Here is a 19,350-nt window from a genome sequence, read left to right on the forward strand (position 1 = left end):
ATGAAATTGTACTGAAAAATACGAGTTTACGAATTGTTAATGACCAAAAAGCGTGTTAATATGGATTAGTAAGAGGCGGATTGACACCTTTTCTTGGAGCACCTGAAGGCAGCATATGTCGCTGCTGAGATCATCCGCTAAGTAGCACGCATGCGCAGTCGGCGTCGGGCTGGGAGTGTCTGAGCAGCTCGTTGGACGTGAAGCTCAACCCGCAGTAACCGAGCCCAGCAGCAGCATCTGCATGAACAATGAACCGGTTGACTCGGGAGGAAACGATTTGAAACGGACATGAATGGAACATTTGAGGAGTGTCGAGGTGATGGAAATCTACCCCAGCAGAGATTTTTTTTTTTTTTCGGGATTTGTGGGGTGTGAATGACCTCTAACGGTGCAAGGGAATTAGTCATTTGTAATACTTTGTTGTCTTGAGTGCCAATCCTCTTACGGATTGATAGCATTACATTGGCGTACTTGTGTCTGTGCTTTTTAATGAACTTTCACCGTAACCATTAGCTAGCCTTCATATCTCACCGTAGTATCTCCATTTATTCATTCACATTAATGTCTGATTGTTAAATTGTCTTCTAAATCGTACCAAAGTGCTGAATAGTTTCAGCAAACCAATTATTTGAAAAAAAACATTTTTATTGTTATTTCTGAAATCATTGGTGCATCACCAGCAGCTTCATACAGCAGATCGCCTTCATATTGATCACAGCACAGCTCTGACTTTTGTCTTTGAGACATTTGCTGGCACAGCAAGCTGCTCGGTGACATGAGGTGGCCATCTGTTATGAGATCCTGCTTAAACCTGCGAGCAGATTAACCAGTGAGAGGTCCAAGGCATCAGAAAGGCAGGACGTTTGTGGCCCCGGACTCTTGTGTTGGACGAAGACGGAGAAGGAGGGATGCTGAGGGCCACTGTCGGCTGTGTGCAGGAGAGAGACGAGGAGCAGGAGGATGAAGGTGAAGAAGAGTGGAGGGATGGAGGGGTGCTGTTCTACGTCAACAGAGGCGGCCTACCAGTGGATGAGGAGACCTGGGAGAGGATGTGGCGCCATGTGGCTCGTATACATCCTGGTGGGGAGGCTTTGGGGAAAGAGATCCGGGCTGCCACTGACCTTCCCAAGGTAAAAAAAAAAAAAATGCAAAATCTGCATCTGATTTGAACTCTCCTCTGGTGAACTTCACACACAGCTGAGACCACAATTAACACCCATGTGTTGTGGGATGTGTTTCACAGTGTTACTATGCAGCTGCACATGGCTGATGGAAAGCCACTAAATACGCTTGTTGTTTTTCTTCTGCAGTAAACACCGTTTCGTCAATTTGACATGCATATTTTATTGTTTACATGTTGCAAGGAAAGGAACTTTTTATTCATTCCCAGTAAGAGCGTTTAAAGAGTATTTAAGTTACACTCGCCATTCTTGAAAACACAAGACTACGTTCTCCAGCTGCAGTGAATAATGGGATTGTTTAATGCAGCTGTTTGGACGCTCTCTCCCACAGATTCCAATACCAAGTGTGCCTACGTACCAACCTACCACCACTGTCCCACAGCGACTCGAAGCCATACAGAAATACATCAGGGAATTGCAGTATCCTTTGACAAAGTCTGACTGTTTTGTTTTTTGTTGATAAAACTGGTATGACCGTTTAAGATATATTTTAAGCACTAATCTCACTGAAAGGGATGAAAAATGAAAATAATGCTTTCAATGTTCTTTGATTAATCCTACTGACCCAGTGTTTTGACACACTTTGATAGATATGGGCCAAACATGAGAAAGTAGGCCACTGTCTCGATATTCTATATTAAGCTTGATTTCCAGTCGGAGCAGAAATTCATCCATAATTAACCAACAACCCTATGAATATCACAAAGCACTCTGAGTGATTGTGTCGTCTTCCCTGCATGCTTTTTTTGCAAAGTTTTCTCTCAAAGCAGCCTCACGTTCTCTCAGCTTATGACCTGAACTGTTACCTGCAGGTACAATCACACAGGGACACAGTTTTTTGAAATCAAGAAGAGCAGACCTCTTACTGCGTAAGCACATTTTCTTTTTCTGATCACTAATGATACACTTATAGGGGTTAAGTCACAGGATGTCAGAGATTGTGTGTGTGTTCATCTGTAATAGTTTTAGCCTGTGCTGCTAAAGCGTGATGTGTGTGGAGCAGATGCATCACTGGCTCAGCCCAGAGGCTTGTCAGAAGACCCTAACAGCAAGCAGCAGAGGCCTGGACACACTTTTCCAGAGCTAGCTTAATTCGATTTAGCAGAACTAATTTCCAATGCTCATGTAAAATGTTTTGGCTGCATGAAATTAATAACTGCTTTTTTTAATTTTTTTTAATTCAGGCAGTAAAAGTGTTATTGTCTCATTCTTCCTCTGCACAGGTTGATGGACATTGCTAAAGAGATGACACGGGAGGCTCTGCCAATCAAATGCCTGGAGGCGGTGATCCTGGGGATGTATCTTTACAACAGCAGGATCATTTTAAATGACATCTTGTCTGCTATGATTACAGATGTTTTTATGTGTTTATTCCAGTACCTACACTTAACAACTGTCACAACATAATTTACCTACAACAAATTGATTATGTGGAGCTAATTAGTTTCAGGCAGTAAATACGGTAAATACCAATACAGGTAACAGAACAACTCTAGCTATGATATTTGAAATTTGCAATGTTTTATTTTTGATCTCGCTACTTTTACATGTGCATGCTCCTGATTTAGTTTGCTAATAAAGTTGTGTTTTTTTTTGTTTTTTTTGGCAGACATTCATTGTCTTTCCGAACGTTGCTAAAGTGCCTTTATAGTCACAGATTGTAGTTTCAGTTTCTTGACCAACACCTGCACAGTTACCTCACCAACAACATGCCCGGAGTGGAGCGCTTCCCCCTCAGCTTTCAGTCTCACTTCTCAGGGAACCACTTCCACCACATCGTGCTGGGGGTCCACAGCGGCGGGCGCTTCGGCGCACTGGGCATCAGCCGCAGGGAGGACCTCATGTTCAAGCCCCTGGAGTTTAAGACACTCATGGACTTGGTGCAGGAGTTCGAAGGAGCCTACAGGGGCTACTGGCACACTCTGCGTAAGGTCAGGATCGGCCAGTACGTGTCCCACGACCCTCACAGCGTGGAGCAGATAGATTGGAAGCACTCGATACTCGACGTGGACAAGCTGACCAAGGAGGAGCTGCGGAAGGAGCTGGAGAGACACACTCGAGACATGAGGCTGAAGGTACAGCTCAGACAGGTTCAGCTTTTGTGTCACATTACATTTTTCTATTCTCACGTTTAAGCTTCGTTTTGCATGCTGACAGATATTGCAGGTTGAAAAACAATGATGATAAATATAATTAGTCTTAGCCGCCCCTCCTTAAAGCTTATTAGATTTCTTTGACGTGATGTTTCTTCAGTGACACTGAGTTGACCTGCTGTGTGAGGAGTCGTTCCTCTGAAATGACACTCTCTCATCACCTCTCGTGCTCTCATAATGAAGGCAGCCTCGGCGCTGAGCTCTGTGTGTAATAAAACTAATGTGATGGCTTCACTCTGCGCTGCTGTGCTTCATGCATGGCCACCTCAGTCCATCAATAGCTGATCTTTTACAGCGATTGCTCTGCAAAAAAAACAAACTGCACAGCAAGGACGTAGGGCACAGTCGACTCATCCATAAGGGACATTTTTGGTTAGATGCTCTTTTCTGTGATCGGTTTTTGCAGATTGGAAAGCCTGCACCGTCCTCTCCCACCAAAGACAGGAGAAACAGCATGGGTTCACCCCTTCGAGGACAGAGCAGCCCCATACGCAGAATCAGCCGCGTTGAGAGACGGTATGAGGAATCATGTGCTTAAGATACATTTCTCTTTTGCTAAAAATAAAGACATCTCTGCCACTGTGGTGAAACATTTTTAGTTGCTGGAAAATTGTTGGTCTACAGTCGCGCTCATGACCTGAAGGAGTTTATGAAGTAGTCACATTTTCCTCCTCATGTGATTAAAACTTGTTATCTTGTATCTTTTTTGTGTTTGATTTGTTGCAGTCCCTCCGGAGAGAAGAAGGTTCTGGAGCAAAAGCCGTCCACGGACATGAATGGATACCAGATTCGAGTCTGAAAGGAATTCTAGTTTTAGTTTGGAAAGTAACAAGGTACCAGACATTTGTCTAACAGGGCCGCTGAATTACTCTGAGGCTGAAATATGTATACAAACTGGCCTGTTCACTGAATGCATTGTTGAATAGGTCACCAGCAGCTTCCCCTCTAAAAACAAATGCCTCATTGAGCGTCCCTACGTCTGTGTTATTTGAGGCTTTCTGGAGCACTTACTGCAGACTATAATTGGTGCTGGCTCGGTTCCCAAACTCTAAAGAAAGGGGGACAAAAAAGTGCAGTACTTTGTAAACATTTTTTGGTAAGTCTTTCCGACTCGTTCAAGAGAAATATGACTCTTTCCTGACACTTGGCCACCACCCAGTGTAATCATGCTACCGGACATATCGTAGGTATCTGTGGCGTTATTAGTTCCACAAAAGCTCTTACTGCTCTGCTCGTCTGCAATCTGTATCGTCGTACTGTAAGTGTGCAAATACATGTAATGTAATTTGAAGTCCACTTAGGCTCTGCTGGGCAGCAACTGCTTGTGTAGTGACTAGTTTGCAAACCACTACCCTTGTGCCTTGTTTGAAAATTCAAAGAGACTTGTTTTTTCATCTAAAACCCTTTACTCTCGTTACATAACTGAACACCCTGCACTTCCTAAATACTGTAAATTAATCAAAGAATTCACGAGAGTCGTTTTTTTAAATTGTCATATCAAGATGCTAGCGTGTTTAGCTAGCTATCACTGATCGAAATGGCGACCGGTTATGGAATTTTATGCATCTGTTGACCTTTTTATATGACAATTGTTAAGGTGATTTGTGGCAATCGAGCTGACTCGGCTCATCTGCATCTAATTTAGATGTAAAGAAATGGAAGTCAGTCAGTATGTACTGTAAACGGCTTTATAAATAGTTGTTTCCTGATTTCATTTGTAGCAACGTTCTCCAATAGTTCTTGCCTTAAATGGTATCCAAGCAACCGACTTCCATTCAAGGAGTAAAGACGTTTGTTTGCAGCACTTTTAACGGCATTTTGTATTTTTTTTTAAATATGGGATTCTGCCATTTTATACTACCTTCAGTGTTGATGATCACCAGTGGAGCACTTCATATTTACCACAATGTGTTTGGAATTGATTGACACAGAAAAAAACACTCGTATGTGTTTGGTACTGTAGATGTCCACTTTTATTTCAGTGCTGTAAAACACAGTTGTTTTGTACCAAAAGACTGTTAATTTACAAGATCAAAATAAAGACTCACTCTGATTCTCATTCTCTTTTCTTGTTTTAATTTAATAGAAGTTCATAGAGTACTAGACTTCATGAGTTTGTAAGCAAGCGTTATTTATGGAGAATTGTGTCCTCAATGAAAATGTCTGAATACAAAGGAAATATAGCAATGGGAAATCTGTCAAGATCTCACAATATCCTCCAAACCTCACTGCATTTAAAGTGGAAAAACTCTGTTCACTGCTCTCAACTATCATACTGTTTAGGTGCTGCAAGTGTTTGCTGCAGTCATAAGAATATTGGCTGGCACCATGTGTGCTGTTCTCCTGATCAGGGATCCTCCTGCTAAATGGATAACCGATAGGACGGATGCTCCTCTAATCACCTAATCAGGCTTAATGGCTGCTGCATTCAATGAACACCATCAGGCAAGGAACCACTTTCATCTGTAGGTCAATAACATACTTCTTAAAGGGCTGCATGTGAATACAGGTGTGGTAGTGTAAATTCTCCTAGGCAAGAGAGAGCTCTTCAAACTTCCTTATTCTCTCTTCTGGTGAATTTCTGATGCAAACATCTTTTATTGCTGTGCTTGTAAGAAATAGAACCAGTAGTGATGACCTCTTTCGAAGAAGCTACTTTAGAATTTGCATACATTTAATGCTAAAACAAGAGTAAAGACGATCTGATTCCATTATTCATTTAATTTTTCAACTTTTAAATGGATGGTTGTATGGAATTCCCCTCAAATGCCGATTGGCTATATTTTCTATAGCCCAAACATTACACAAAGCTCTCTTACTGAGCTCTATCATGCATGAACACTCAACTATCTAAATGAATTATTCATTCATGCATCAACTAGACACACACACACACATACAAGCAGACATCTTCACCCTGACAAAATGAGTGCTTCAGTATCATGGGATGGGAGGGGCAGAGCAAACATTCAGGTCACAGTCTGAGCAGTCGACCAGGCGGATACACACACAGAGCCAGTCATCTTGTATATTTAGAAGTGATACATAATAAATGCAGGACAGAGCAAGACATTCTCAAGGACAGTATGTTCTTTCTGTGCTCAAGTTAAAAAAATAAAATAAAATCAAGGAGCCAGAGTGTTGTAAAATATTTATTCAATATTTTTCCCATCTGAAAAAATAAATAATAATTCCCTTTTCAAAAAACTGTTCAAATAAATTAAAACAGAACAAACCATATCCAAATGAACAGGTGAGTTATGACACCAATAAGTCTTGAAGGGACCTCTACCTGTCTTTAAATTAACTATTACAGAATCATTGAAATGATTTGTCATATCTCAGTTAAAGCGCTGCATCTTTCCTCTCATCAACACCATGAGGAACCAGACTCTTTCTTTACTTTCCTTTCACTCTAAACTTACATTCACTTAGAAAACTATGATTTAGGATTAATCCACAACAGTACCATACTGAAAAGATAATGAACTAAATGTTAACAGGGCATAACCATTTGAACCAAAATATGCATTATGCTGTCATCCTTTAAATTTAGTCAGACTCTTTTTTTTCTTCATGAAGCATTCAGTTCCAGCTGGAATTTGGCAAGAAGACTGAGATGGTCAGAGGGGAATATGTGATTGGGAAGACCCCTCATTGACAGTAAAACATCCTCTGATAGGAGAGAGAGAGATCCAATAAGCTGCAGACCCTCATTCACCGAGTTACCACCAACTGAGAAAGACAAAAGGAAATAAATAAGTCATGTGTATTAAGAGTTGAAACACTGTGTCTGTTGTGTTGTGTCTTTGTACCGTTTTGATCAGGAGTTAACAGCCGTCTTTGGGTGTAGAAGATGTAGTCGACAGTGGCTGCTCCTTCAGAGTGCAGGGTCGTGATTTCTGGGTTGCCAGAGCCTGGGAGAATGTGTTTGTAGACTGACTCAAGGTCAAACTGATGACGGATTGTGTGTCTGAAACTGTGGCACAAAATTGATTAAGAAAAAAAAAAAATCCTCTCAATTCTATTTAATTTTTTCATTAATTTCCTATTTCATATAATATCAAAGTGGTTTTCCCATTCAACACTAATTATAAGTGACAAGCAAAATAGATTGACTGAGACAAATATAGAATTATTTATATTCATTAACTTGTTATGCTTATCATATTTAAACTTGCTGCTTAACTCCCTTCTTATCCTGGATTTTTTATTCTGAATGTATGAAAGGTGAACTGACCTTTTATCATAAGGCAGATTTTTTTTCCTTGAAGCATCTGGTCAATAAAGAAACAAGACACAGATTTTCAAACGACACAGGAAAAAAGATGCTTCTTCAAAAATCGAACAGTATCCAAGTTTTTTTTTTTAATTGCACATTTGTACCTGGTGTGTTGTCAGTGACGCCTGGGATCAGTACCAAGTCCAGAGGACGGACACATGCAGCTGGACAGAAGCGCAGCTGCAGCAGGAAGTCATGACTGAACTGACGGTTCCCTGCACAAGATGAAAAGGAAGGAAGGGAAGTGAGGGAGGAAATCGGGCAAGTATAAAAAGAAACTTGATCCTTGGTCCTCAGATCAAGATTAACACATAAAAAACAGTAGGTACAAAGGATTCTACGACTTCAAGCGCTCGCCTGGTTTTTGATGCTGGTTCTCAAGTATCTCCTTGACAGTCGAGTACTGGCAGCTGTCTGTGATTCCTACACTGCTGGGCCACAGCGGAGCTTGCAGTCTGTGACAGTGGATGTTGTATGACAGGTCCTCCTGACCTGAAATCTGTTGGAGAATAAGGTGACTCTTGAGGTGATTCAGGTGAACAGCAGACAACATGAATCAAAAGACCAGAATGTAACAAACAGGCCGCAGAGTGTAGGCGAAGTCTGTAATTTCCTTCTCATTGATTATACTCTATGCTGTGTTTTAGTCTCACCATCCATGCTGGTAAACCCTGGAAGTAGAGCTCCCCTGTGGCAACCAGCTGATACAGAGGCGTGTGGGGGAGGGCGTTGAAGTCGCCGCATAATATAAGGTTACAGTGTTCACCTTTTGCCTTGCATGACTTAACCACACTGTCAATATCTGCCAACAGTATGGCTAACTGAGCAAGCTTCACATCGCCCCTCCTTGGGTTAAAGATCAGGTGGGTGTTGGCCACACAGAGCGGTGGACCCTTTGCCTTGATCTCTGGGCCCTTGGTGACCACTGGCTGAAGCAACAAAACGATGCCCACATTGTGCCGGTCCAGCAGCTCTGTGTCAGGCCTGAGGAACTCCAGCAGGGTGACTGATAGCTCAGAGAAGCGACCGCTACGATAGCAAGTAGCACAGCCGTCCGTCTTGTTTCCTGTACGTCTCTTGTACACACAGCTGTAGCCTGGAGAGACAACATAAACGTAACAGTTAAATATTTCGACAAACACTCCGAAATGATTGGTCCACTGTATCATCTCAGAAGACCTACCCATCTGGGACAGGACCGGAAAGAGTTGTTCCTGGTAGTGGTTCTCCTGAACCTCTTGAAGACACAAAATCTACACACAGGAGGACACACAAGAAAATATGCAATTTGTAAATACTAATTAACTCAAATGTGTGGTCTATTTTGTACCAGCTAGTGCTTGACTCACATCTGGTGCCCATTTCAGTATCTCCTCTAAAAGTAGGCTGCAGCGGTAGCTCCAGTCGAGCACCTCCAGGGGGCAGTGTGTGTACAGCCCCTCGTTGGCCTCAAGTAGATCCTGAGCAAGGATGTTGTAGGACATAACAGTGAACTCCATTGAGGCGTTTGTGAATGGGAGGGGTTTTAGGGAAGTACCTTCTGCAGGGGCACTCTCATCCACCTCCTCCCACACTCTCCACATTACTGAGTAGAAAACAAACGCGTTACGTTTAGATAAATTTCATTATAGTGGAAAACTTAAGGGTGAAAATGCCCAAAATGAAGCTTCCAGTAAAGGGAGAAATGTAATTCTCACCTTCAAACTGTGCTGTTGGCTCTAATGGAGGGTAATAGCTCACTGCAGGAAATTGCCACAGTGGACACTGCACTTCTTCTGCTAGTCCAAGCCCTGCCGGAAAGTGCCAGCCAGTTTGTGTATCATGTTCATTGCAGATTTGAAGGTGGGTTTGAGTGTTAAAGAGAGGGGAGGCAAATACCAGCTTAGAACTGCTTCCCCCCCCTTGCATTTCATCAGCAGCAGGAAGTAAATAATCATCCCAGAACTCAGTTATTTCTGCTGGGGTTTTATCTGGAGCCTTCAACTCTGTCACTGTCGGTAGCTGCGTCTGTTCCTGTGTTTGACAGGTCGCTTCTTGTATGTTCGTCTGAGCTGAAGTTGCTGGATCTTCCAAGCTTGGTTTCTCCAATTTCTCCAGCACAGAAGAGATGGTTTCTGGAGCGCTTTCCTCCATTTTTAGACACTCTAACTGTGCACAAAGATCTTGCTGTGGGGTTATGTCCTCAGTTCGAAAAACGCTCCCCTCCTGTGTGTGTTGTGTGACGTAATACTCCTCAAACTGATGTGGAATTTTTCTCGTCTCTTTCTCTGGAGCTTCCTCTTGGTCATCATGTACCTTTCCGTTTCTTCTCTCTGCAGGCTGAACGTCACTGTTCTTTGAAGTGGCATCATTCTGCAGGACAGGAATAAGTTGTTCTTTGTCCGTGTGCGGCCTGGTATCACATTTCTCTTCTGGGACTGGTTCCTTCATCCTTTCTTTCTTTTCTGTCTCCGTCCCACTGCTTGAGCTGAGCCACTGGTCCAGCAGCGATGTCTGAGTCTGGGTGAACCTCCTGGTTTTGACAGCACCACCATCCCACACCGCCTTGCCATTAACCACTGCAGGGTGACCCTTTTGGGGGGCCTCTGTAAAACAAGATCAGCGACTTTAGACAGTTGGGACTCCAAACTACGCAGTGAAGACACAGCTCTTTAGATTGAGTCGTTTATTTTTTTTCTAAAATAATGAATATATATGTCATATTTGACAAATTAATTGTTTCTTGGTAAACCCAAACCATTCTGTTTGATACCTAAACCGCACAGCAGAACAGTGCCATGCGGTGACATCTGACGTCATGAGAGGTGTCTCAAAAAAAACGAACAGGTGCTCCACACACACGTTTCACTGAGCTAACGTTAGCTAACCTGCAACACAAGTGTGCAATAAGTATCCACGTTTGCAAAAAGAATAAATCAATAAAAGATCGTACTGGGAGACCACCAGAAATGTGTCGCATCGCCTCTGTAGTGAAATACAAGTTTAAAAACACAAGCGCTTCCCTGCCGCGTAACGCAAACACAAAACTGCGCAGTCAGCAAACACAGGGTTAGCAACTGTAAGCTCCCAAAAAGCTACCCAAGTGTAATACAAACTTAGTTTTGAGACATTTACATAGTTTTACCTGACTGTCGACCGGTCAGGAACCTCGACAAGGGGTATAGGACATAAAATAACACACTGCCAACCATGCTTCTGTAATGAAATCAGCGCATGCGCAATTTCTGGGGTATTGGATGTGAGGTCAGGTGTTTTTTTTCGTTTTTTTTCTTTCAAAAGTCTGTAGTGTAGTGAATTGTCTTTTTTAAAATTTAATTTCCATCTGGATATATAAAGATATCCTCACCGCATAAATCAGCGAATTTCATGAAATTTCCCTTCAACCCACATTTAATATAGCCTAATAAGTATTCTTTATATGTAGCCTATAGGCCTATATAATCATATATTTCCAATCAACTGCCATAGTTGAAAACATGTGTGTTGTAACTTTACTGTGGAGTAAATTATTAATGTCACTACACTTAACACATTACCTGAGGGGTAGAATTACCTGCTCGGCAGCACAGACCTATTTCATTTCACAGTGCTGGCCAGCACAAAGAACACAGGAAGAAACGCTGAAGGCTGTACGCCATTTCTGTCTAAAAAAAAATGATTTCAAACTGTAAGTCGGATCTTAAAGCAGAGAAAGCCATGTCAACACTGTCATTTGAGTCCCTCTGCTTAAAAGAGGATGATTGTTCATCCCCAAATGAATCCCAGGACACTGAGGATGAGACCGACTTGGAGTCAGATGGTAAGTGTATCTAATGAGAGTTCTCTGTAAAAGTTCAACAATGAACATTTTATTTGATTGATTTACAGCAAGTAAATGGTTTGATTTGATAAATTGTTTCTGCAATTATCATTACTTTATCTGTCAGAAAGGGCCAACACAATGATACTCATACTATTTGTTTACTCACTTTCAGAAAAAGAGGAAAGCCACAACAAGGCATCGATATGTGAGGTGTACCTCCAGGCCTGTAAGCTGGTTGGTGTGGTGCCAGTCTCCTACTTTATACGAAACATCAACTCTTCAACCATGACACTCAGCCACCACGGGCTGGGACCTTTGGGGTGCAAGGCACTCGCTATTGCTTTAGTGGTAAGTTCTATAAGTTTTTGTGTGTAATAATCAGGTGTCATTTTTACAACATAGTTTCTAATAATGTGACTTTATAGACTGATATGAATATCAACACTCTGGAACTGGCAGACAATCACATTCAAGCCGAGGGAGCCAAATACCTTGTGGAGATGCTTAGGGCTAATTTCACCATTCAGTACCTGGTATGTCGTTCAGTCATCACATCACTAGAGGGCAGAAGTGCTTTTCAGTTGACATTGTGTTTGACTTCAGAGGAGTATAATAGAACCTGTTTGAGCATCTTTCTTTTCCCTTTCAGGATTTATCTAATAACCAACTGCTTTATGTGGGGGCCGAGTATGTGGGGAAAATGCTGCTTGACAATATTTCTTTGAAATCATTGAAACTTTCAGGTAATGTGCACATTAACAGCATTTACATTGTACTGACCTATGGTTGATGTGTGTGACAGTGAATCCCAACCAGTTGGTGCTTGTCAAAGTTCGACCCTTTTTCAAATGAATTTAACAAGACATTGAAAGTTTATATTGAATTGTTCCCACTATAGGAAACGGATTCACTGATGATGATGCTAAGTATTTTGCAGACGCCTTGTCAGTAAGTATGATTATTTCTGTAAAAAGCATTTTTTGTGGTTTGTTTTTATCAATGCCAAATAAATAATTTTTGGTTTTATTTGTGTTTACTTTTATTAATGATATATTTGCATTTAGATAAATTCCAGAATAAAGGAACTTGACCTGAGCCATAATGCCTTTTGTGGAAAAGGAGGGGAACATTTGGGACAACTGCTTGGTATGGTTAAACCCCTAATCTTGATGTCTTTTAAGATGCAGCTTTATACATTTCTTTACTCTTTAAAACAAGGAAAATGACAAAATAAGAGGGCACAATATCAAAGCGCTTCTTGTCATACATTACTTCTTTATATACAGCAAACAATGAGGGTCTTGAGTTTCTTGATCTGAGCTGGAACCACCTCCGAATGAAAGGGGCTGTGGCTCTTTGTGCTGGACTCAAGGTAAGACTTAGTGAGAAATGTGTAACTTGTATGATCACTGAATCTGATCACATGCTAATATTTAGGTCAACATGATGCTAAAACACCTCGACTTATCATGGAACGGTTTTGGGAATGAGGGTGCCCTGTCCATGGGAGAGGCCCTAAAATTCAACAACACTCTGGTGCACCTTAATCTCAACAACAACCGGCTCACCAACGAGGGTGTTGGCATGCTGTGCAGGGGTCTGGAGTTCAATGACACGCTCAGGGTCCTACTGGTGGGTGGACAAATTGTGTTAATCAAATCTAAATCATCAGTAAGGCTGCAGAATCAGTGTTATACTCTTTGGTTTTTTTGTAGCTGGCTTACAACTCTCTAACAGTAGAGGGAGCACTGGCTCTGGTTAATGTGGTGAAGAACACACCTAAAACTGCCTTGGAGGAGATCAACATATGTGTGAGTTACTGAGCCTCTGTCATACTTCCAAACAGTTTGATCACAGCTTAAACATCTCACATTTCTTGGAAGAAATAAGGCATAAAAAAAAACACATGCGTGCTGTTGTTTCTATCTTTATTTGTTTACCTTATTATACTCCTGCAGAATGTGCTGGTAAATGAGTCCTTTGTGCACCTGCTGGATGTGACATGTCAGGAGCATCCCAGTCTGGAAGTACAGTATGGAGGAGTAGGAGGGTTCATTGCTAAGAAGCCCCTGAAACGTGTCGATCCAATGAAAGTCATCCAAGTCAGTTTTGATGATAGTAAAACAGCACTGTGGTAGCAGAGAAAGCTTTGCATTTTGTAAATGGCACTGATATTGTAGGGGTACTAACTGTCAAAATGTCTTATATCCCATTGTATTTTGAAGGATTATTTGGATCAGCGTAAGCTCCGTCTGTGGGATTTCTTCCGTAATATTGACAAAGATGGCACCATGCGGGTCCCTACTGCTGACTTCAGGAAGGCAGTGCAGGTTTCCAAAACAAGCTGATTTATTGAACTTTGAAGAGTCAATGATATTTGAAGGGTTAAACATCCTTTTAAATCATGCATGTTCAGCTTCCCTCTGTTAATATTTACAATTTTTTTTCTGACCAATATACAGCCAATAGGGATTAAATAAAAGCATCCTTTAAGGGATAGGTAAAAAAAACTATGAAAAATGAACCTTGTTAGTGACTCTTACATGTTTCCCTTTTTTAAAATATAATCGTTGAAGCAATCAAGTATTCCTTTGGATCGATACCAGATTGAGGAGCTGATTCAGAGGCTTGATCGTGACAGGACAGGGATGGTAGACTACAGGTGAGCATGTCTCTTCATGTTTGTTAATGATCACAGAAGGGCTTTTTACATTTGTTCTCATAGTCAGGCTTTGATATTTGATAAGTTTTATTGTTGCTAAACATTGAGTTATGGTATTGCTGCTGCATTCTTACAGTCATTTGATCATATCTTGAACAATGGTATAGTGTAACCATGTTTGATTTTGGAATGACCTGGGAATTCAACCAGGTTTTCACATCGAGTGACGCCTTCCTTCCAGTCAGTCAGTCCAAGATGTTTATTGGGTTTTGTGATGTTTCTGTGCAGGGGACTGGCAGATACAAGGAAACAGATGATGAGAGATTACCGCCGCCAACTGAGGAAGGTTGAGTCCCGTCAGAAGAAAGAGAAGCAGAAGAGTGACCGCATCCTAAAGACCTTCCAGAGTGCTGTGGAGGCCGTAACACCACGCGGCTCCTTGGTCATGTCTCCTGGAGTAGCCAAAGAGGATTCAAGCAGCCCACAGCACTTCTCTGCCACGCCACTCAGCTCTTGGCACCACATTGTCATGTCCAACAGCAATCGTTATTCTGTCACCAATCTGAGCAATGAACACATCCACTTGCCCATGTTAGGAGGCACCACACCTTACCGCCCTACAAGTTCTCCAGCCATGCGCTCCTTTTCCCAGCCAAACCTACTGGATGAGTCCCCTTGCTCTTCTCCAGGCAAGTCCATTTCTGCTCAGGGTGTACGCTCCGATCCGGAGATGGGCCACAGCAAGCTCAGCCCCACTGCTAACCAGCTGACCAGGTCCAGGCCTGCTCTTAATGCCAAGCAACCTCTGGTTAAACCCAAAACCAAGAAAGCAAAGAAGAAGAAAACGACAAAACGTGTGGATAAAGGCTCTAAGAATCCCACACGAACTGTCAAATGACTTTCAAACTCGAAATGACTGTTTGTTATCATTCATCAGAAAACCTGGGCTAAATTGCAACATACAAATATAAAATAAAAGACACTATGATATTGAGATTGACACAATTTTTCTGACAATTTTTCAGAATAACCTTTATGAAAGATTTCAGTCTTTCACATCCTGAGCTATTCAGTTAGGAGCTTACAAAAAAGGTGTTCCACAAGGATCAGTTCAGTGCCCCGTCTTATTTAAAATCAACATTTACATAACATTTTCTTGATATAATATCTATCTTTATGCAGATGATACTATTCGTTATGGTTGAGAAGACATTATACAGATGGCTTTTGACAAATTGCAGCCTTCTATTAGTGTTCTTTAGGAAACCTCAAAGTAGTTCATAACTCAGCAAAACCAAAGTTATGAGTTAGTCTCAAGACATAATGAATATAACAGCCTTCCTCCACACTGACAGGAAGCTATATTGAAAGTGTCCCATAGCATTGGTATCTAAGTATTTGGCTTGATGTAGTAGATAGTAACATAATTTTAAGACCATATTGAAAATGTCAAACTTTCTCTTTGACAAACTGTGACAAAATGTGGGTTTTTGCATAAAAACAGCCCAATTGAAGTGTATTGTAATGTATAGTTGAGGCCTCTTTCTTTCAGTTCTAGATCATATTGATCTATTGGCATGCTGCTGTTACCACTATCAAACCTCTAGACTCAGTGTATCCCCCTCCTCTCAAATATATTACCCATGATCTCTAGAATACTAACAAAGAGGTGTGATAAAAACATTTTTATACTATATAACATTTTTTTACTGGTTGTTTCATCAGCCTTTAACATTTGTTCCGGACTGGACCCCATTTCCCTCTCAAACTAATACTTACATTGTAGCACTTCAGGTCCTGCATGTTTATTTTAAACTTGAAAAAAAGTTTACCTTCAGGGTTTGTGCACCCAACAAGACCTTTTTACCAACACATTCTAAAGATAAATACTTCAATTTAAAATGATGATCTGCAGCCGCTTGAGCCCAGAGTGTAGTTCATTTCGTTGATTATAGCCTTTTTTGAATTTTCTAAATCCAGTATTTTTTCTTTGAATGAGAGAATCTTGTCGATTTGCAAGGTTTGAATAAAAGTTTTAATTGATGAATCAATAAATCTTTGTAATCTCTGTAAATGACACATGTCAACACTTTATTCTGCATGCCTTTATTGAGCATGTGTCTCTGAATCAGTACGTCATTAAGTTTGTTGCTAAATGAGGCAGACCATCCACAGAAAGGTGATAACACATGGGTGTTTTCTCGGCCAGCAATGCTGTGAACTAAGACAGATTTTACAACCTTCAAATATTGTAACAGGCTATATAAGCTCTGAGGATCCAGCTGTACTGATCATACCAACTCAGACTTCACCAGAATGATTGGCACTCTGCATTTCTTAGCACTGCTAAGCTCCACTATGGCCTTGGGGGTATGGCACTCAAAAACTAACTGACTAATTTATTACTTAATTCTTTGAGCTTCTTTCCACATTCGGGTTATGCTGATCATCAGTATTTAAAATTCTGCACAAAAATAACAATTGACATTTCTTCTCAGCGTGCAGGCCTGTGGAGTGAGGGCAGGAATGAGACAGGAGGTGGAAGTGGGGACAGGTGCAGATGTGATGCCTTCTTGCCCAGCTCTACCTTTGCCATTAAAGACCTGGTGGTGGTGGAGCAGACAGCTGGGGAGGTCTCACACAAACTGGAGCTGGAGATGGGCAAGGTATTCAGGCTTATCTAATTTGATAATGAAATATTTGAAAAGTACAAAATGTGTAAAAAAAAACAACAACAATATTGTTCCAGATCGAAGAATATGAGACCAAGCTGACGTCTTATGCAGAAAAGATAATGAAGTTAACAGCAGAAATTGAAAAAATGGAGAAGAACCCCGATGACTACAATGACGCCGACATGGAGGACATGACAGTGGAGATTAAACAAGTGGAAGCTCTGATCAAAGAGCTGCAGCTCTCCATCAGCAGCTCCACGGCTGTCTTTGTGTCTCTGCAAGCACAGGTAAGTCCTGATAGTGGCAGTCAGTTTATCAACACACATAATGCCAATCCACGGGCAAACCATTTCCTTTTTTTTCCTGATTAGATCACAGGTATGGTGGAGACTCTGAATAAGCTGGAGAAGACTTATGACAAGAATCTGGTTTTGGCAACCCGTCGGGAGTACATCAAGGTGCAGGCACAACTGGAGGAGTGCGAGAGACGCCACCAGGAGCTTTTCAACCCTAACATTGGTAAGCTTCTTCACATAGATCCACATTTAGCCTTCTCATTGGCACACTTAACAATTGTCCCCCCTTCTCTCTGCAGGGTCTTGTGCACATACGGGTATCATCAGGGTCGGTGTTCCAATTGTTAGCCATTTGAATGCCCATCTAAGCACTAGCCACAAATTCGGAGGCTGGGGTAAAGATTCAAAGCCCATTCCTGACAGAGAATCTATGTTCTGGTTTTCTAGCTACACTAGTCCCTACATTGGTGACATTAGGTTCTACACTAATTACAAAAACCTAATTTTGAGAAACCATTTTCAGCATCACAGCTTACAGAGCAGCTGGACCGGTACAGGGAACAATTTCATTGTCCGTGATAACACTCTTTATTACCAGTTAAACAGGCCGTTTGGATTGGGGAAATTCAATTTCACAACTATGAAATATGAGTCCAGGGTGATTCCTGGCGCTAGCAGTGGATTTTCCTACACCAACTCCCCCAGTCAGAATTTTGACTTTGCAGCAGATGAAACTGGCCTGTGGGTGACCTATGCTTCACAAGAGTCCAGCGGACGCCTGATCATTGCTAAAATAGACGAGCCTTCCTTTGGGGTTTCAGAGGGATGGCTGACTAGTGTCTATAAACCAGGAGTGAGCAATGCCTTCATGGTGTGTGGCGTTCTCTATGTAGTTAGAACAGTAGACACCCACACTGAAGAAATATTTTACAAGTTTGACACTAAAACCAAACAAGAGAGCTACATCAGTGTTCCTTTTGAGAGGTTCCAGGATAAGTACTCCAACCTGGACTACAATCCCACCGACCAGAAGCTCTACATGTACAACGATGGCTACTATGTCAACTACCATCTGTGGTTTAATCACACAGCGGAAGCCACAGTGGAACCATCACTTCTCCTGAGCTAAATCATTCACAATGATTTACTTGAATTTAAGAATCATGATTTTTTTCTTGCAATTCCTGTATTGCCTCAGTTCTCCTTCTTCTTGTGAGCCAATAAATGATTTCAAGCATCACAAAACATTTGTCGTGTGTCTTTGTGCAAATTCTCCTGAACAGATATTGAACTGTTTTCTAATGACACAAAACATGAGAGTAGCTACTACTTATTAAAATTACTCCCCTCACCCATTCATGCTGGCTTTTCACACACTTTCACACCGCAGAATTATCTGTTTGGAAGGTTCCTGGGAGTTTTTGCTGCCCATGTTTAGTCTGCTGTCATAGTGTTTACTTCCAGGATACAGCATAATAATTAATACAGCAGACACAGTGCTTTAAAGTATGTAGGCCAGCAAACATTAGAACATGCAATGCAAATAATAAAATGAATGGTGACTTAATTATTAAAGCTGCCTAGTTCTCATGGTCCTGGCTGCTCACTGTCACACTATCATGACACACTCAGATTGGAAGTGCACGCTTTCAGAAAAAGCTGGAGAGAGAATATGTTGACAAATATATGTCTTGACAAAGGATGCAAAAAGTCTTTATAACAAACCCAATGTTCTTGCTACCATGGCAAGACAAACTATCATATTAAAAATTCAATTTTAGGTACCTTGTTATGTTGATGCTTTTAATTTATGTGTGGTTTTATGCTTTGATTTACCTAAGTTTTATTTCTCATTTTCTGTTCTACAATTATTTCTGAAATAGTAATGAAGCCTATACAACCTGCAACACTATACAACACAAACAACAGGGCTGCAGCACCGTGCTTTACATGCTGTACTGTATTGTTTTGATGGGGATGATGGAAATGATTGTAAAAAAATGGATTAACATGAATATAGGCCGGGTTATATGAAAGTGTCCCTGTATGCTATTCGTATGAGCCAACATGCAGAACACCAGGTTAAAGTAAATCTAAATGTGAAGTACTCGTAATAAATAAATCGGCAACACCAGCAGTTTTTTTTTAGAAATTATATGTCAAATTGTTTGATATGAAAGGGCTTGTTGAGTTCTAGTAAACCAAAACATAACATTAAATTCCTACACATTTACAAATGACATTGTGCTACACACTGGTGCAGTGGTTAGCATTGTCACCTCACAGCAAGAAGATTCTT

The 19,350-nt window shown here is 41.3% G+C and overlaps 4 protein-coding genes across 4 annotated transcripts; 3 read left to right on the top strand and 1 right to left on the bottom strand.

Moving 5' to 3' along the window:
* The first annotated feature begins 158 nt into the window (after window positions 1–158).
* vash1 (vasohibin 1) lies at window positions 159–5,393 on the top strand. Its single transcript, XM_020629961.3, has 7 exons — window positions 159–1,130; window positions 1,513–1,601; window positions 1,994–2,050; window positions 2,405–2,479; window positions 2,875–3,256; window positions 3,741–3,850; window positions 4,061–5,393. Exons 1-7 carry the CDS (start codon window positions 909–911, stop codon window positions 4,131–4,133), a joined length of 1,008 nt encoding a protein of 335 aa, XP_020485617.2. The 5' UTR covers window positions 159–908; the 3' UTR covers window positions 4,134–5,393.
* A 1,080-nt stretch (window positions 5,394–6,473) lies between these two features.
* Window positions 6,474–10,844, bottom strand: angel1 (angel homolog 1 (Drosophila)). Its single transcript, XM_020630134.3, has 10 exons — window positions 10,741–10,844; window positions 9,314–10,201; window positions 8,966–9,201; window positions 8,800–8,869; window positions 8,270–8,712; window positions 7,974–8,115; window positions 7,721–7,831; window positions 7,575–7,611; window positions 7,150–7,313; window positions 6,474–7,069 (listed from the first exon to the last, which is right to left on the bottom strand). Exons 1-10 carry the CDS (start codon window positions 10,805–10,807, stop codon window positions 6,909–6,911), a joined length of 2,319 nt encoding a protein of 772 aa, XP_020485790.2. The 5' UTR covers window positions 10,808–10,844; the 3' UTR covers window positions 6,474–6,908.
* A 381-nt stretch (window positions 10,845–11,225) lies between these two features.
* On the top strand, window positions 11,226–16,113 carry LOC109981317 (leucine-rich repeat-containing protein 74A). The gene is made up of 13 exons (XM_029276639.2): window positions 11,226–11,415; window positions 11,591–11,766; window positions 11,844–11,951; window positions 12,068–12,161; window positions 12,317–12,366; window positions 12,483–12,564; window positions 12,705–12,790; window positions 12,856–13,050; window positions 13,134–13,229; window positions 13,377–13,520; window positions 13,644–13,748; window positions 13,995–14,080; window positions 14,369–16,113. The coding sequence occupies exons 1-13, from the start codon at window positions 11,271–11,273 to the stop codon at window positions 14,976–14,978; spliced, it is 1,977 nt and encodes a 658-aa protein (XP_029132472.2). The 5' UTR covers window positions 11,226–11,270; the 3' UTR covers window positions 14,979–16,113.
* Window positions 16,114–16,308: 195 nt separating this feature from the next.
* olfm4.1 (olfactomedin 4, tandem duplicate 1) lies at window positions 16,309–18,296 on the top strand. Its single transcript, XM_020630115.3, has 5 exons — window positions 16,309–16,450; window positions 16,579–16,746; window positions 16,830–17,042; window positions 17,127–17,274; window positions 17,351–18,296. The coding sequence occupies exons 1-5, from the start codon at window positions 16,397–16,399 to the stop codon at window positions 18,178–18,180; spliced, it is 1,413 nt and encodes a 470-aa protein (XP_020485771.1). The 5' UTR covers window positions 16,309–16,396; the 3' UTR covers window positions 18,181–18,296.
* The last annotated feature ends 1,054 nt before the right edge of the window (window positions 18,297–19,350 follow it).

Source organism: Labrus bergylta, chromosome 18 (genome assembly GCF_963930695.1).
Source record: "Labrus bergylta chromosome 18, fLabBer1.1, whole genome shotgun sequence".
NCBI lineage: Eukaryota > Metazoa > Chordata > Actinopteri > Labriformes > Labridae > Labrus > Labrus bergylta.

Bases quoted from the DNA above. Each gene is read 5' to 3' on its own strand.
- vash1 (XM_020629961.3), top strand. From the start codon at position 909: ATGCTGAGGGCCACTGTCGGCTGTGTGCAGGAGAGAGACGAGGAGCAG. The intron at 2,480-2,874 runs GTATCTTTACAA...ACACCTGCACAG, and splicing joins GAGGCGGTGATCCTGGGGAT to TTACCTCACCAACAACATGC. The intron at 3,257-3,740 runs GTACAGCTCAGA...CGGTTTTTGCAG, and splicing joins CTCGAGACATGAGGCTGAAG to ATTGGAAAGCCTGCACCGTC.
- angel1 (XM_020630134.3), bottom strand. From the start codon at position 10,807: ATGGTTGGCAGTGTGTTATTTTATGTCCTATACCCCTTGTCGAGGTTC. The intron at 10,202-10,740 runs GTAAAACTATGT...CTTGTTTTACAG, and splicing joins CCTGACCGGTCGACAGTCAG to AGGCCCCCCAAAAGGGTCAC. The intron at 7,070-7,149 runs GTACAAAGACAC...TGTCTTTCTCAG, and splicing joins GTTAACTCCTGATCAAAACG to TTGGTGGTAACTCGGTGAAT.
- LOC109981317 (XM_029276639.2), top strand. From the start codon at position 11,271: ATGATTTCAAACTGTAAGTCGGATCTTAAAGCAGAGAAAGCCATGTCA. The intron at 12,565-12,704 runs GTATGGTTAAAC...CTTTATATACAG, and splicing joins ACATTTGGGACAACTGCTTG to CAAACAATGAGGGTCTTGAG. The intron at 12,791-12,855 runs GTAAGACTTAGT...GCTAATATTTAG, and splicing joins CTCTTTGTGCTGGACTCAAG to GTCAACATGATGCTAAAACA.
- olfm4.1 (XM_020630115.3), top strand. From the start codon at position 16,397: ATGATTGGCACTCTGCATTTCTTAGCACTGCTAAGCTCCACTATGGCC. The intron at 16,451-16,578 runs GTATGGCACTCA...ATTTCTTCTCAG, and splicing joins GCTCCACTATGGCCTTGGGG to CGTGCAGGCCTGTGGAGTGA. The intron at 17,275-17,350 runs GTAAGCTTCTTC...TTCTCTCTGCAG, and splicing joins GCTTTTCAACCCTAACATTG to GGTCTTGTGCACATACGGGT.